This window comes from Babylonia areolata, chromosome 1 (genome assembly GCF_041734735.1).
Source record: "Babylonia areolata isolate BAREFJ2019XMU chromosome 1, ASM4173473v1, whole genome shotgun sequence".
Lineage (NCBI taxonomy): Eukaryota > Metazoa > Mollusca > Gastropoda > Neogastropoda > Buccinidae > Babylonia > Babylonia areolata.
Window position 1 is genome coordinate 95,765,055 of NC_134876.1, and position 17,531 is coordinate 95,782,585.

Genomic DNA, 17,531 nt, shown 5'->3' on the forward strand with positions numbered 1-17,531 from the left:
GAAACATGACCTCCATACACAGTCAGCCTACCCAAGGTCTGTTTGAAACATGACATCCATACACAGTCAGCATACCCAAGGTCTGTTTGAAACATAACATCCATACACAGTCAGCATACCCAAGGTCTGTTTGAAACATAACCTCCATACACTGTCAGCCTATGTGATATGTTGCGATGTTAGATATTGTCCCCTTTAACATGTATCAAGTAGTGATATGTTGTGATGTCAGATATTTCCCCTTTAACATGTACCAAGTTGATGTCATGTCAGATATTGTCCCATTTAACGTACATCAAGTAGTGATATGTTGTGATGTCAGATATTGTTCCCTTTAACATGTGTCAAGTAGTGATATGTTGTGATGTCAGATATTGTCCCCTTTAACATGTATCAAGTAGTTGTATATTGTGATGTCAGATATCGTCCCCTTTAACATGTATCAAGTAGTGATATGTTGATGTCATGTCATATATTGTCCCATTTAGCATACATCAAGTAGTGATATGTTGTGATGTCAGATATTGTTCCCTTTAACATTTATCAAGTAGTGATATTTTGTGATGTCAGATATTGTACCCTTTAACATGTATCGAGTAGTGATATGTTGAAGTCATGTCAGATATTGTCCACTTTAACATGTATCAAGTAGAGATATGTTGTGATGTCAAATATTGTCCCCTTTAACATGTATCAAGTAGTGGTAGGTTGATGTGATGTCAGATATTGTACCCATTAACATGTATCAAGTAGTGATATGTTGTGATGTCAAATATTGTCCCCTTTAACATGTATCAAGTAGTGGTAGGTTGATGTGATGTCAGATATTGTCCCCTTTAACATGTATCAAGTAGTGATATGTTGTGATGTCAGATACTGTCTCCTTTAACATGTATCAAGTAGTGATATGTTGTTATGTCAGATGTCACGGACAAGGAGGGTTGTGTGTGTGTGAGAGCGCTGCCAGTTGTGGTAAACCCACTCTCCTTGTAGCTCTCCCACGTGCTCCTCGTAGCTTAGGAAGTCTATGGAATGCACGTGTTGCCCTGGAAAGCATGACGTGCAAATTTCTGATTTGTGAGCGATGGGAAGTTTTCTTCGTTTGGAAAACCAGCACCATTAGGCAGTGGATCAAGACACTTGGCCAGGTCTACAAGTGTAGGGTCCTATAGAGAGGGACGCTCAGCCGGTATTTTGGCCGGAGTTCAGAAACCGTTGAGGTATTTATTTATTTCTTTCAGAGTCGTTGCATTGGTAAAATTATCTTGCAATTTGTAGTATTTGTTGTACAACCATCCGAAAATATACGTACCTGTATTACTGGTCGGTTTTGCTCTTCACGTGTTGGTTACCTGAATTTTTACTGTCTGACGTTACATGAGTTTAATCTTATTTTCGTCTTAGATATTTCCTAGTCTGAAACGTTACCAGTTTACTGACATGTGGTTTTTTGCTTGAGTGTTTGATTCTTGTTCTGTAATTCGGTATTACTTTCACTCTAAATTTACCATTTCATATTACCTCACATATTCAGTTTGATGTGCTAGAATTACTGAATCTATTTCTCCCAGTTCTCAATGTGGAAACAGAAGTACAGGTCTAGCCTACATTTGTTTGGGAGATTATTTTCAGTAGATTTGTAAATTATTTCGGGAAATAATTGTTAAATTGGAGCTAAACCTGAATATTTCAGCTTTTGGCTGGATTAAAATTTTGTAGAAAGACTGGAAAACCGTTCAATTATATTCAGATTGCTTTACCTGTAAACCATGATGGGATTTAAGGGGAGTGAATGAGTCACTGTCCATGATAATGTAATGTAGTGCTATTGTGATTCCCCTTCCGCCCCGAGATGGTGGGCGGCGGCGGAATCCTACCAAGATGGACAGTTCACCAGAACTTAGCCGCGGATTCTAGGCTTTTGTCGTAGAGAACTCCACTCTCCCTCTGTGGAGACCCGACTTCATCCCGCTGCTTGAGTGGCCTTTCCGTCGTGGGGAGTTCGAGCGTCGCTGGTAGACGTGATCCCCAAAGCGCTACACCAGAGTCCACCTTCCAGGACAACGAACTTGTGGTGCCAGTTTCTCCATCACCCTCCCCCCCACCCCCCACTCCTAAGTTGAGTATTACTGGGAAAAAAACTGTCATAGAAGAGGGTGACGGAAGGGGAAATAATTTTGGGCGTTCCTCCTGCTGAAGAAGAAAGCGAACAGACTTCTTCTTTGCGATGTCTAATTGTTCTGAAGTATCGGTGTCCTGTTGTATCGTGTCTGTGATTTGTGTTGAAAATATTTGGAGTAAATTTTTTTGTCGGTCTTTCGTTTGGATGAAGGTGAGAGCGTGAGAGTTGGCCATAATTTTGGGTTGAAAAGGTGCACGCGACATCAGATATTGTCCCCTTTAACATGTGTCAAGTAGTGATATGTTGTGATGTCATATTGTCCCATTTAACATGTATCAAGTAGTGATATATTGTGATGTCAGAAATTGTCCCATTTAACATGTATCAAGTAGTGATATGTTGTGGTGGTGCTTTGTGCTGTTGTGGGTAAGCCACAATTTCACAAGTCGCCTTTCAGAATTGTATCACGTATTTTTGTTTTTATCAGTCATGTTTCAACTGATCTCATTTAAAACTTATAAAAGTATGTTCTCTCATTTGTTTACCAAGCACTAACACATTCTTTCATTTAAAACATTTTTTTTTATGTGAAGGAAACAAAACCAAACAACAAAACCCGAAACTTGAGAACTTGTCATGAGTGGTGTTGGTGCGTGTTGAGATGCAGCAGTTATCCGCTCAGGGATGCTCTGACGTCACCTCCACGTATACTCGTTTTGGGAACAAGTCGCTTCTTCTTGTTTTTCAAACCGAATCTGTTGCAATCATCTGCCGCTGTCTTACAATTCCCGGAGAGCAACGCCGTCAGCACCACTGGCACGTCGATTCAGTAAAACAAAATCAATGTGACGAGAGAGGAGCGCCACACGCACTGTGCTCGAGGTTCGATGTGATGTGTCACACAGTTCATCACAGCATTGCACAACGTCCCCACAGCAGTCTTACCTTCACTCTCCTGTCTCGGCCAGTCTTGCACTGCCAGCAGGATCATCTTCCCACAGTCAAGATTGCGCACACACAACTCCCCAAGTGTCCATTTTTCAGATTGAGATACGTTTTTAAATGAGAACCTATATTTTTCTTTTGTTTCCATATCGGAGTGCCAGTTTTGTTGAAAAGAACAAATCAGTCTGTCTTTTAATTGATATAAATTGCTGTTCATTTCCTACTCGCTGGGACAACCACAATTCCAAAACCATGTTCTGATAAAACCTTTACACTGTAAGCCCAATTCTTTCCCTAAAATGGGTAAACCAATCTGAATATACATCATAGGCCTGCCTGCATAAGCGTGTTTGTGGAAGAAGCTTCCACATTCAACCAGCATTTAATGCACCTTACAAAATTTATATACAGTTTGTTTATATACAAAGGGTACCTTCCTGTTTCTCCATATAACACTGTATTAGATGAATGTACTGGTATATTTAAGAAACGTTTAACTGCATATGTATGCACTTTCTCAATCTGCTTATTTACACTAATTTCTGCTCCATAATTATGTAAGTAAAGGTTCGGTCTGTAAATCAAATAATTTACAAAATAAAAAGCAAGAGTTGAGCTTTCGTAACGTCTTCAAAATTTCGATTACACCCTTTCCCCCCTTACAAGATTCTTCCCATGCATAATTCAGACTTAATCAAGTTGAGAATATCATTCCTAAGTATTTGTATGAATTCACCACTATAACTTCTGTATTTTTATAAAACCATCTTTCATGTAGTGATAGGCGTCCCACCCATCCTAAAGACCACATTACTTTTATCCAAATTTACTGTCAAACCTAAGCGATCTGCTTCTGCGAAAGCGTTTACTTGATTTTGCAAATCTATTACTGTTCCAGATAAAAGAATGACATCAGTAAACAGTACTAAGAAAACCTCAATAGCTCCTGGACCAAGCTGTACCATCATGCCTACATCCAGTCAGGGCAGGGTGGATAGGAAGGCAGTGAGGCTGAGATGGGTGGGGCGGAGAAGGGGGTAGCTGTACCATCGTAATGCCTACATCCAGTCAGGAAGTGTCTCAGTATTATGGAGGGAGACACGCACACAAACATACAGAGACAGGGGGACAGATGGACAGATACACATATATGGGGACAAACTGACAGCAGATAGACAGGGGCACAGAGATAGGCAGAGACAGACAGAACACGACACTTAAAAATGTCAAGACAGTCACAGCACCGGGGCCAATTTGTGTGTGTGTGCGTGCGTGTGTGTGAAAACGTCTCATGTAACTGATAGTGTGACTGAAGAGTCAAAATGATTGGTGTATCAATATACCAGGTGTTTCAACATCACTGGTTTGTTTGGTAAAGTGAGAAATTATTCATTTCCCAGGTTAATATACAGACACTTGTGCGTGCGTGTGTGGGGAGGAGGGTGTGCGTGTGATCAAGCACGATGCACCACACATTAAGAAGCCTGTGTACACACTAACAGGCAAATAACACACCAGCACACACAGCAATCAGAAGCTGAAACGCATCAATAAATAAAATGGTATGCAGAGTTTTTGACAGGCTTTTATCACTGAACTGCGGAATGTACAGACAGACTGAAGAGAGCAGTTTGGTCCATACCACGGGGCAAAACGGGAAGAGTGTTGGCAGATCTTGTTTCTGAGACTGTCAGCAGCCCTGCGTACATATCTGGAATGGACAGTAAGTGGCAAAGGTGTATGGGTGCAGTGTGGTCATATTGAATCACGTGGAAGCTCGTTTGTCATCTCTATAGGAGATGGACAGCTGTGTAGTGGCACAGCGATAGCATGTCTTTACTGTCAGCCGTTAGGAATGGCAAGCATGTCTTTACTGTCAGCCGTCAGGAATGGCACAGCGATAGCATGTCTTTACTGTCAGCCGTCAGGAATGGCAAGCATGTCTTTACTGTCAGCCGTCAGGAATGGCAAGCATGTCTTTACTGTCAGCCGTCAGGAATGGCACAGCGATGGCATGTCTTTACTGTCAGCCGTCAGGAATGGCAAGCATGTCTTTACTGTCAGCCGTCAGGAATGGCACAGCGATAGCATGTCTTTACTGTCAGCCGTCAGGAATGGCACAGCGATAGCATGTCTTTACCATCTTCATGATGTGGAAGATGGAGGGGAGGCAAAGAAAACAAAAGAGAGAAAGAAGAAAGAAAAGCAAGGAATGAAGAGTGCAGACCACTGGCTTCTTCTCTTCTTTCTTTTTTCTCTGCCCCCTTCTCCCCCACTGTGCCCAGCCCTCAATGCATGATAAAAGGACAACAACAACAACGGAAAGAAATCATTACAAAAATCTTTCTTTACTCCACTGTTTTTTTACTTTTACTTTTTAAACTGACATATTCCTTTTGAATTTTAGCACACATATAGATTCACTTCCTGTAAAAACAAACAAAAACAGACTACTCTTTTAAGGAACATTGTCATCGTCATCATCACTGTCATCTCCAGAAGAAAGCTAAAATATCACACTCCTTTGTTCAGAAGAAAGCTATCGCACTCCTCTGTCACCAGAAGAAAGCTAAGATATCACACTCCTTTGTTCAGAAGAGAGCTAAGATTTCACACTCCTGCCACCAGAAGAAAGCTAAGATATCATACTCCTGTCACCAGAAGAAAGCTAAGATATCACACTCCTTTGTTCAGAAGAGAGCTAAGATTTCACACTCCTGCCACCAGAAGAAAGCTAAGATATCACTCCTCCTCCTGTCACCACAAGAAAGCTAAGATATCACACTCTTCCTCTGTCACCACAAAAAAGCTAAGATATCACACTCCTCCTCTGTCACCAGAAGAAAGCTAAGATATCGCACTCCTCCTCTGTCACCACAAGAAAGCTAAGATATCACACTACTCCTTTGTTACCAGAAAAAAGCTAAGATATCACACTCCTAGAAGAAATCAAAGGTATCACACTCCTCCTCTGTCACCAGAAGAAAGCTAAGATATCAATCCTCCTTTGTTCAGAAGAAAGCTATCGCACTCCTCTTGTCACCAGAAGAAAGCTAAGATATCACACTCCTCCTTTGTTCAGAAGAAAGCTAATTATCATTATCTTCCTCTGTCCTGAAGAAAGCTATCATGATCTTCCCCTAGTGGTTTTGTGCGTGAACACACATAATTTACTGTTAATAATTGGCTGCATGTCCATGCAGCGTCTGCAACTTGTCATTTCAGTGTTAAAATGTATGTTTTGTCCGTTTTTACACTGTACAGCGTAACTGAACATGTTTTCCATGGAAAATCGACATGCAATGTAGCAGTAGTAGTGGTCTACTAACTGCAGCCAACACAGTGGATGATGCAAGTTCAGGACAGCGTAACTGCCCCTCCCTCCCCCCACCTCTCTCTCTGTCTCTCTTGCTCGCTCTCTCCCAACCTCCTTTTCACTTTTTTTCTTTTCTTCCTGCTTCTGTAAGGAAGATCAAAGAAGAATTTCATGACTCGGGAATGATGACTGGCTGTGTGTGCACCAGAAGTGGCGTCTTCACTGTCAGTCGATGGGCCAACTCCTGTGCACAGCCCGTGCCCTTCAGCCCGCTGACTGGCTTGTGCCGGGATCGTCAGGCTGGAGCATAGGCAGACCCCAAGGGAAAGAAAAAAAAAAAAATTGAAATGTTATCCGACAATTTTCCCCGTGTTCACCCCAAGGCCAAGTGTAGATGCTGTACTGCTATGCTGTAATCAATACTCGGCTAATACTTTGTGGAAGTCTTGTCCCTGTGTCTGCAGAAATGAAGATTAAAACAAGTACTACGATACTGTTGTTATGAATGTGCGACATGCAGGATGAAAGTACAATATGCAGGATGGATGTTCAATACAATATGCCTAATGTTAACTGTCATATGATTTATGTTAATAATTACGTTGTAATAATCATTAATTACAATGTTTTTAAAGCTAACATGTGAGATGCTTTATATGAAAACATAATATGTTTATTACTCCTGTTTAATCAAGTAATGTTTAATGTTGTTTCCGCGCGCGTGTGTGTGTGTGTATGTGTGTGTACTGATAGTCTGGTTGCGTTTTGCCGCACCTGATGCAATTTATCTTTGTGAGATAATAAAGTTATTCTTATCTTATTTATAATCAGTGTGCGATATAGCATGTTATGCTCACAATGACATTCAAAATAATGTTTATTATTTCTTTTAGTTTCTTTTTACATTGTAAAATACTGCCTGCAATGTGTGGAATGAATGTTCGTTATGATCCTAATAACTGTTGTTGTAGGTTGTTTTTTTTACAGTGATGGTCTCCATGGTGTTTACTTGTATATGTTGTGATAATGCACCTGACCAAATTTCTCTAATTGGAGATAATAAAGTTATTCTTATCTTGTCTTTTCTTATCTTATACACTCAGATTCCTGTAGCACGATACACGAAGTCCTTGGAAACAACAACACAGCTTAAAGGAGGAGGGGGGAGGGGGGGCATTACTACACCATGCTGTTTAGGCATTACTACACCATGCTGTTTGTCATGTCATGTCTGAAAGAGGGGGGGGGGGGGGGGCGACATTACTGCACCATGCTGTTTGTCATATCATGTCTGAAAGGGGGGGGGGAGCATTACTACACCATGCTGTTTGTCATGTCTGAAAGACGGGGAGGCGAGGGGGGGGGGGTTACTACACCATGCTGTTTGTCATGTCTGAAAGGGGGGAGGACATTACTACACCATGCTGTTTGTCAAGTCTGATAGAGGGGGAGGACATTACTACACCATGTTGTTTGTCATGTCTGAATGAAGGGGAGGACATTACTACACCATGCTGTTTGTCATGTCAGATAGAGATAGAGGGGGTGGGGTGGGCATTACTACACCATGCTGCTTGTCATGTCTGAAAGAGGGGGGTGGGCATTACTACACCATGCTGCTTGTCATGTCTGAAAGAGGGGGGGGGACATTACTACACCATGCTGTTTGTCATGTCTAAAAGAGGGGGGGGGGCATTACTACACCATGCTGTTTGTCATGTCTGAAAGAGGGGGGAGGACATTACTATACCATGCTGTTTGTCATGTCTGAAAGAGGAGGAGGACATTACTACACCATGCTGTTTGTCATGTCAGATAGAGATAGAGGGGGTGGGGTGGGCATTACTACACCATGCTGTTTGGCATGTCTGAAAGGGGGGGGGGGCATTACTACACCATGCTGTTTGTCATATCTGAAAAAGGAGCACATTACTACACCATGCTGTTTGTCATGTCTGAAAGAGGGGGAGGACATTACTACACCATGCTGTTTGTCATGTCTGATAGAGTGGGGAGGACATTACTACACCATGCTGTTTGTCATGTCTGAAAGAAGGGGGCGGGGGCATTACTACACCATGCTGTTTGTCATGTTTGAAAGAAGGGGAGGATATTACTACACCATGCTGTCTATCATGTCTGAAAGAGGGGGAGGACATTACTACACCATGCTGTTTGTCATGTCTGAAAGAAGGGGGGGGGGCATTACTACACCATGCTGCTTGTCATGTCTGAAAGAAGGGGGGGGGGGGGCATTACTACACCATGCTGTTTGTCATGTCTGAAACTGAAAGAGGGGGAGGACATTACTACACCATGCTATTTGTCATGTCTGAAATGGGGGGAGGATATTACTACACCATGCTGTTTGTCATGTCTGATAGAGGGGGGGGAGGACATTACTACACCATGCTGTTTGTCATGTCTGATAGAGGGGGGGGAGGACATTACTACACCATGCTGTTTGTCATATGTGATAGAGGGGGTGGGGTGGGCATTACTACACCATGCTGTTTGTCATGTCTGAAAGAGGGAGAGGACATTAGTACACCATGCTATTTGTCATGTCTGAAAGAGGGGGAGGATATTACTACACCATGCTGTTTGTCATGTCTGAAACAGGGAGAGGACATTACTATACCATGCTGTTTGTCATGTCTGAAAGAGGGGGAGGATATTACTACACCATGCTGTTTGTCATGTCTGAAAGAGGGGGAGGACATTACTACACCATGCTGTTTGTCATGTCTGAAAAAGGGGGGCCGGGGGTAATGGGGGGCGGGGGTGGGGGGGGGCATTACTACACCATGCTGTTTGTCATGTCTGAAAGAGGAGGAGGACATTACTACACCATGCTGTTTGTCATGTCTGATTTAGGGGGAGGACATTACTACACCATGCTGTTTGTCATGTCTGAAAGAGGGTGGGGAGACATTACTACACCATGCTGTTTGTCATGTCTGAAAGAGGGGGGGGGGGACATTCTCAGTGATGGGACCAGTCCATGTGAAAAACCTAAAGCTGTAAGTTGCATTCACCTGTCTGACAACTAAGCAGACAGGTAAGCCGGCAGGTAACTCCAGCACCTACCTCACACGCGCGTAGCTGCAGGCTGACTATGTCTGTGTACTGCACCCAGCCTTCCAACAGCAGCAGCGCGTGCTGTACACTGACAGAGGCACGTGCATTCCACGTGCTGCCCCCAGCCCCACTTGCCGTGTGGCGGCAGGCTGTTAGCGGCAGGCAGTCAGCACTGAACACGGCGCCAAATCTGGCACTGCTGCATGCTGGGGGAGAGCACGGGGGATGGAACTCCTTAACCCTTCCCTTCCTTTCCTGGCCAGCAATACGGACAAGGAATTGTTAACCCTTCGTTGGCCAGAATGCAGACATGGAATCGTTAACCCTTCCTGTCCATTCTTGACCAGGAATGCAGACAGGGAATTGTTAACCCTTCCTTGGCCAGGATGTAGACAGACTTGTTAACTCTTTCCTTTCCATTCCTGGACAGATATGGAATCTTTAACCCTTTCTTTCCCTTTCTGTTCATAGCCAGCAATGCAGACAGAAAATCGTTAACCGTTTCCTTTCCTTGACCTGGCAAACGATGCGAACGCGGAATCGATTAACTTGTTGTCCTGTGATCCAGCGAGGATTGAACCTCGACCCCTGTGGTGTTAACTACACTGTCTGGTGTCCTGTGATCCAGCGAGGATTGAACTTCGACCCCTGTGGTGTTAACTACACTGTCTGGTGTCCTGTGATCCAGTGAGGATTGAACCCACACCCCTGTGGTGTTAACTACACTGTCTGGTGTCCTGTGATCCAGTGAGGATTGAACCCACACCCCTGTGGTGTTAACTACACTGTCTGGTGTCCTGTGATCCAGTATGGATTGAACCCAGACCCCTGTGGTGTTAACTACACTGTCTGGTGTCCTGTGATCCAGCGAGGATTGAACCCACACCCCTGTGGTTTTAACTACACTGTCTGGTGTCCTGTGATCCAGCGAGGATTGAACCCACACCCCTGTGGTGTTAACTACACTGTCTGGTGTCCTGTGATTCGTATGAACGCTCTATATACGCACAAAGCAAACTGCTTTAGAATACCTTCGCTCGTGGACGACATAACAAAATCAACTTGGAGAACGATGCTGTTGTTGTATTTTGTGGAATATATCTGATACTCCTTCACGGTCCTGGACTATGAACACGACATGGACTGAGTCCTCAGTTGATTCTTTACACATGCTGGAATGTCTGTGGTGTTATCAATCAGCAAAAATATTCAACACCGACACGTCTTCATAAGAAAGTCGAAAAAAAAGACCGAAAGAAAGAAAGTAACACAGGAAGTGAGGAAAAAAAAGAAATGAAAGGAAAAGACAAGAAAGGCAGAAAGCAGAAAGAAAGAAAGAAAGGCAGAAAGAAAAAGCAAGCAGCGGTGTATTGTGCTGTGACAGTGAAGAAACACATCACCGACCAGACAGTAAAAAATTGAGGCCAACTCCATAGGTCACTCTGTGCTGGAATCAACTGTGTGAGTGGCACTGTATCGTGTGTGTGTGTGTGTGTGTGTGTGTGTGTGTGTGTGTGTGTGTGTGTGTGTGTGTGTGTGTGTGTGTGTGTGTGTGTGTGTGTGTGTGCACGTGTAGTGAAGTGAACTGTACAATAATTGGATACAGCACGGGAAGTAGAAAGTGGAACGCAGTGTGAATGAAGTTGAGGACAGCAGTAACTCTCAGATCGTCAGACAGACTGGTCAGTGTGCATGGACACTTGTGACGGTCTGGTTGGGCTGATTCCTCTCCAGTACTCGGGTTACACATGTTCCTGTGCGTGAGTGTGCGTGCGCGCCTGCGTGCGTGTGTCTATGTGTGTGTGTGAGAGTGCCTGCGTGCCTGCGTGTGTGTGTGTGTGCGTGCGTGTGTCTATGTGTGTGTGTGTGAGTGTGTGTGCGTGCCTGCGTGTGTATGTGTGTGTGTGTGCGTGCCTGCGTCCGTGCGTGTGTCTATGTGTGTGTGTGAGAGAGTATGTGTGTGTGAGTGACAGTGAGAAAGACTGATGAAAACAGATGAAGACATTGAGGACGACAGTGAGGAAGAGTGAGGAAGACAGTGAGGACGACGGTGACGAAGACAGTGGGGAAGACAGTGAGGACGACAGTGGGGAAGACAGTGGGGACGACAGGAAGACAGTGAGGAAGACAATGGGGAAGACAATGAGGACGGTAGGAAGACAATGAGGACGGCAGGGAGACAGTGAGGAAGACAAGAACTGAGGAAGACAGAACGACAGGAAGACAGTGAAGAAGACAGGAACTGATGAAGACAGTGAGGAAGACAGTGAGGACGACAATAAGGAAGGCAATGAGGAAGACAGTGAGGAAAACAGGTGAAGAAAATAAGGACGATAATAAGGAAGACAGAAGACAGAGAAGAAAACAGTGAGGAGGACAGGAATACAGTGATGAAGACAGAAGAAGGTAAGGAAGACGATGAAAAAGAAGGGAACTGAGGAAGAGAGTAAGGAAGACAGTGAAGAAGACAGAGAAGAACACGGTGAGGAAGACAGTGATGAAAACAGGTGAAGACAGTAAGGACGACAGTTAGGAAGACAGAAGACAGTGAGGAAGACAGTGAGGAAGACTGAAGACATTAAGGAAGACAGAAGACAGTGAGGAAGACAAGAGAGTGAGAAAGACAGTAGGGAAGACAGAAGACAGTGAGGAAGACATTAAGGAAGACAAGACAGTGAGGAAGACAAGAGAGTGAGAAAGACAGTAGGGAAGACAGAAGACAGTGAGGAAGACAGTAAGGAAGACAGAAGACCGTGAGGAAGACAGTGAGGAAGACAAGACAGTAAGGAAGACAAAAGACTGAGGAAGACTGTAAGGAAGACAGAACAGTGAGGAAGACAGTAAGGAAGACAGTGGTGAAGACAAGACAGTGAGCAAAACAGAAGACAGTAAGGAAGACAGTGAGGAAAACGACAGTAAGGAAGATAGACGACAGTGAGGAAGACAGAAGACAGTAAGGAAGATATTAAGGTAGACAGAAGACAGTGAGGAAGACAGAAGACAGTAAGGAAGATATTATGGAAGACAGAAGACAGTGAGGAAGACAGAAGGAGGAAAACAGTGTGGAAGACAGAAGGAAGACAATGAGGAAGACGGAACACTGAGGAAGACAGACAGGAAGGAAGACAGTGAGAAAGACAGATGGAGGAAGACAGAGAGGAAGAAAAGTGAGGAAGGCAGTGAGGAAGACAGAAGGAAGAAAACAGTGAGGAAGACAGACAGGAAGGAAGACAGTGAGAAAGACAGATGGAGGAAGGCAGTGAGGAAGACAGAGAGGAAGAAAAGTGAGGAAGGCAGTAAGCAAGGTAGTGAGGAAGACAGGGAAAGCACCGACCTGCTCTAGCGGGGCGATTTCCGAGCGGAGGTTCTCCAGCCGTGCCTGCAGCTCCCGCTCCCTGTCCAGCTGGTAGCTCTCCACGTGCAGCGTGCTGTACAGCTGACTCAGCAGCTGCTTCACGTCACTCAGCGTCTCCGCGTCCTCCGACAGCAACGGGCCTGCACCACCAACACCACCACCTCGCATTCATTGTCACCTCCAAACATCAAACAATATGAAAAAGCACGCTCATACGAAAAACAAAATCATAAAAAAAACAACGTCATATCTATCTGCAGCCCCTTTCAGACATTAATGTTCTCCGGAGATCTCAGGTAAGATGTCAGGGTTGTCAGCTAAGTTCTCTGCTCTTGCATTTCTCCACTGACAGATTTCCAAACACTCAGTTCCTGCACTTGTCGATGCTGTGTTTCTCACGACCATACACAAAAAGCCTTCATCTGAGAGTCTGTATCACTCGGGCCTGGTTGACACCGGGATATCATTATGACAAGAAGCGTAGAGTACAGCCTTGTCACGTAGTCCCAAACCGAAATTGACCTCCATAGCAGCATCGTCATCATCATCATCAATGTCATCCTCCTCCTTCTTCATCATCAATATGAAAAATAGCCCCAAATTATGTGACCTTTCATGTCCTGCTGTCATGGTGGCTTCAGTTTCGATAACCCTTCACTTCCGCGCTTGAGATGAATCTTGTCAAGGCCATCAGTGTCGGCGGATTCATGAGGCATTGCTGTTGGAGGGACGTGGTGGCTATCTCCACTCTGGAGGAGACGCTCACTCAGTCTGGCTCCGCGACTAAGCCATTATTGTCGTTAGTATGTGGTGTCCTAAGTACGTCAAATCAGAACAGGCACTACCGAACACCACCTAAGTGACTCAGCAGCAGTGCAGGGTCTCCTCTGGTGTGTGGCCTCCTGGCAAAGTACATCGATGGTTCCTTGTGGACTGACGGCACTGGGACTGCGACAGACGAATCCGGGTGTGGCTGTGTATGGGAGACTCGGAATGAGCGTTGTGGGAGTAATGCCACTGAAACGGCGCAGATAGGGGTGTGGGGTGGGGGGCAGCAGCAGAAAAAAGCCATCATCTGTGGTACGAATTCACACGTCAAGTCTGTCAGTTCATGTTCATGACATGTCATCTCGCGTCTGTGTCTGTTGTCTATCTTGTCTGTTCTGATGAACTGCTGTGAAGTGTGGGTGAAGAGGGCGGGTTTGGAAGAGGTGGATGGCTGAACTGAACACCGCCACACACACAGGAGGCTGCCTCCCATGAAGAAAAATATTGTGAACATTCCAAAGGTGGTGGTGTTGGTGTTGTTGTTGTTGTTGTATTTGTTTGTATTTCTTTTTATCACAACAGATTTCTCTTTGTGAAATTCGGGGTGCTGTCCCCAGGGAGAGCGCGTACACTACAGCGCCACCCATTTTTTTGTATTTTTTCCTGCGTGCAGTTTTCATTTGTTTTTCCTATCGAAGTGGATTTTCTACAGAATTTTGCCAGGAACAACCCCTTTGTTGCCGTGGGTTCTTTTACGTGCGCTAAGTTCATGCTGCACACGGGACCTCGGTTTATCGTCTCATCCGAATGACTAGCGTCCAGACCACCACTCAAGGTCTAGTGGAGGGGGAGAAAATATCGGCGGCTGAGCCGTGATTCGAACCAGCGCGCTCAGATTCTCTCGCTTCCTAAGCGGACGCGTTACCTCTAGGCCATCACTCCACTTGTTGTTGTTTTTAACCCACTCCCCTATCCCACACGGGCGCGCACGCTCAAGCAACACACTAAGTATATGAGCATGACACCAAGTATATGAGCATGAGCATGACACCAAGTATGTGAGCATGACACCAAGTATGTGAGCATGACACCAGGTATGTGAGCATGACACCAAGTATGTGAGCATGAGCACACCAAGTATGTGAGCATGACACCAAGTATGTGAGCATGAGCACACCAAGTATGTGAGCATGAGCACATAAACACACACACATGCACACTTAATTACATGCACTCGCATGACCATGTGCACATGTGCAGACATTATACCTGATTTCCTTCAATTTCTTTCATTTCCTCTCCATCTTTCATCCTCCTCAACTCCATTCTCTCTCTATGTCTCTCTCTTACACACCCACGCGCGCGCGCGAAGAATATCTTGCATGCATGCGTCGATCTGAGTGCTTGCGTCTGTGCGTGTATGCGAATGTGTGAGTGCGTGACGTGTGAGTGCGTGCGTGCGAGTCCATGTGTGCGTGTGATTACAGACACAAATTTTGAACCCGATGGTTGTAGGGTGCAGAGCAGCAACACAGGGGTGACAGATGGTGCTGTGGTTTGCTTTTGTTTTCCTTGGCTGGGGTGGTAGGTTCACCCCCCCACCCCCCTCCCCCTTCTCTCACAACTCCTTTCCCGCTCCTTCCAACCTCCCCCCACACCACCCTACCCCCTCTACACCCTACCCCCTTACACACTACCTCCCACACCACCCTACCCCTCTACACCCTACCCCCTCTACCACCCTACCCCCACACCAGCCTACCCCCTCTACCACCCTACCACCCACACCAGCCTCCCCCCACACCACCCTACCCCCTCTACCATCCTATCCCCCTCTACCACCTACACCTCGCACCACCCTATCCCCCTCTACCAACCTACACCCCACACCACCCTATCCCCCTCTACCACCCTACACCCCACACCACCATACCCCCACACCACCCTACCCCCTCTACCCCCCTACACCACCCTATGCCCCTCTGCCACCCTACACCCCACACCAGACTACCTCCACATCACCCTACCACCCACACTACCCTACCCTCCACACCAGCCTTCCCCCACACTAGCCTACCCCCACACCACCCTACCCCCACACCACCCTCTCCCTTCTACCCCCCACACCACCCTACCCACTCTACCACCCTACCCCCTCTTCCCCTCGCACCACCCTAACCCCTCTACCACCCACACTACCCTACCACCACCACCCCTCTACACCATACCCCTCTATCCCCTACCCCACACACCACCCTACCCCCTCTACCACCCTATCCCCCCTCTACCACCCTACCCACCTCTACCACCCTACCCCCCACACCACCCTACTCCCCACTCCCCCTCTACCACCCTACCCCCTCTACCACCCTATGCCCCTCTACCACCCTCTACCCCACCCTACCCCCCACAACACCCTACCCCTCTACCACCCTAAACCCCTTACCACCCTCTACATCCCTCCACCCTGGATGTGTGTTTGTTAGCACTGTCACTTTGTGGTGTTTCAGGTGGTAACATGTTTGTTAGTGTCACTGTGTTTCAGGTGGTAACATGTTTGTTAGTGTCACTGTGTTTCAGGTGGTAACATGTTTGTTAGTGTCACTGTGTTTCATGTGGTAACATGTTTGTTAGCACTGTCACTTTGTCGTGTTTCAGGTGGTAACATGTTTGTTAGCACTGTCACTTTGTCGTGTTTCAGGTGGTAACATGTTTGTTATTGTAACTGTGTGTCAGGTGGTAACATGTTTGTTAGTGTCACTGTGTTTCATGTGTAACATGTTTGTTAGCACTGTCACTTTGTCGTGTTTCACGTGGTAACAAGTTTGTTAACACTGTCACTTTGTCGTGTTTCACGTGGTAACATGTTTGTTAACAGTCACTTTGTCGTGTTTCACGTGGTAACAAGTTTGTTAACACTGTCACTTTGTCGTGTTTCAGGTGGTAACATGTTTGTTTGTGTCACTGTTTCATGTGGTAACATGTTTGTTAGTGTCACTGTGCTTCATGTGGTAAAATGTTACCAGTGTAACTGTGTTTCATGTGGTAAAATGTTACCAGTGTAACTGTGTTTCATGTGGTAACATGTTTGTTAGTGTCACTGTGGTTCATGTGGTAACATGTTTGTAAGCAGTGTCACAGTGTTTCATGTGGTAACATGTCAGCAGTGTCACTGTGGTTCATGTGGTAACATGTTTGTAAGCAGTGTCACCGTATTTCATGTGGTAACATGTCAGCAGTGTCACTGTGTTTCATGTGATAACATGTTTGTTAGCAATTTCACTGTGTTTCATGTCGTAACATGTCAGCAGTGTCACTGTTTCATGTAACACCACAGAAAGGCAGTCGCCTGATCTCTGTACACATGATCAGCCGTTTGCGCGCTGTGCAAACCCAATGCTGGGAGGTGAACAATCATTGCACCTGAGGAACCCCCACCCCCACACCCCACCCCATTCCCCAAAGTGGAGAAGGAAGGGCCCTGCACTCTGTCTGCCTCAATAACTGTGTTAGCTTTCCTTGGATCGTCCCAGCTGGCCTGTCTAGCTCACTGTTTACCTGCCCCCTCCCACCTCTCTCTGGCCCTCACATAAAGGGCGCCATCAGCACAAGTGTGGACTGTTTATCCAACAATTATTGACACACACACGTCTTTACGTTGCTCACAAAGCGCACATTTCTAGCTCCTCCACTCCCCCAACTCCCCCACACGCCCCCCCCCCCCTCCCCCTCCACTTCAAGCCGTCTGGCGCTGTCCATGTTTGATCTGTGACAACACTTCAACTTGGCGTCCGTTTCCTAGGGTAGAGAGACAACTCCTGGCTTCTTTGGTTCATCGTGGGAAACATCACGTCTTCATGTCTGCAGTTCTACTGATGACAACATGACATCATGGGAAAAGTCAGGTCTTCATGTCTGCAGTTCTACTGATGACAACATGACAT

General features: G+C 45.8%; 1 protein-coding gene across 1 annotated transcript in view; it reads right to left on the reverse strand.

Moving 5' to 3' along the window:
* The window catches only part of LOC143289828 (calcium uniporter protein, mitochondrial-like), a 112,196-nt gene that overhangs the window by 32,269 nt on the left and 62,396 nt on the right, over window positions 1–17,531 (reverse strand). The window contains exon 5 of the mRNA XM_076599008.1: window positions 12,799–12,959. Coding sequence (XP_076455123.1) covers window positions 12,799–12,959 — 161 coding nt within the window. The remainder of the gene's footprint in view (window positions 1–12,798; window positions 12,960–17,531) is intronic.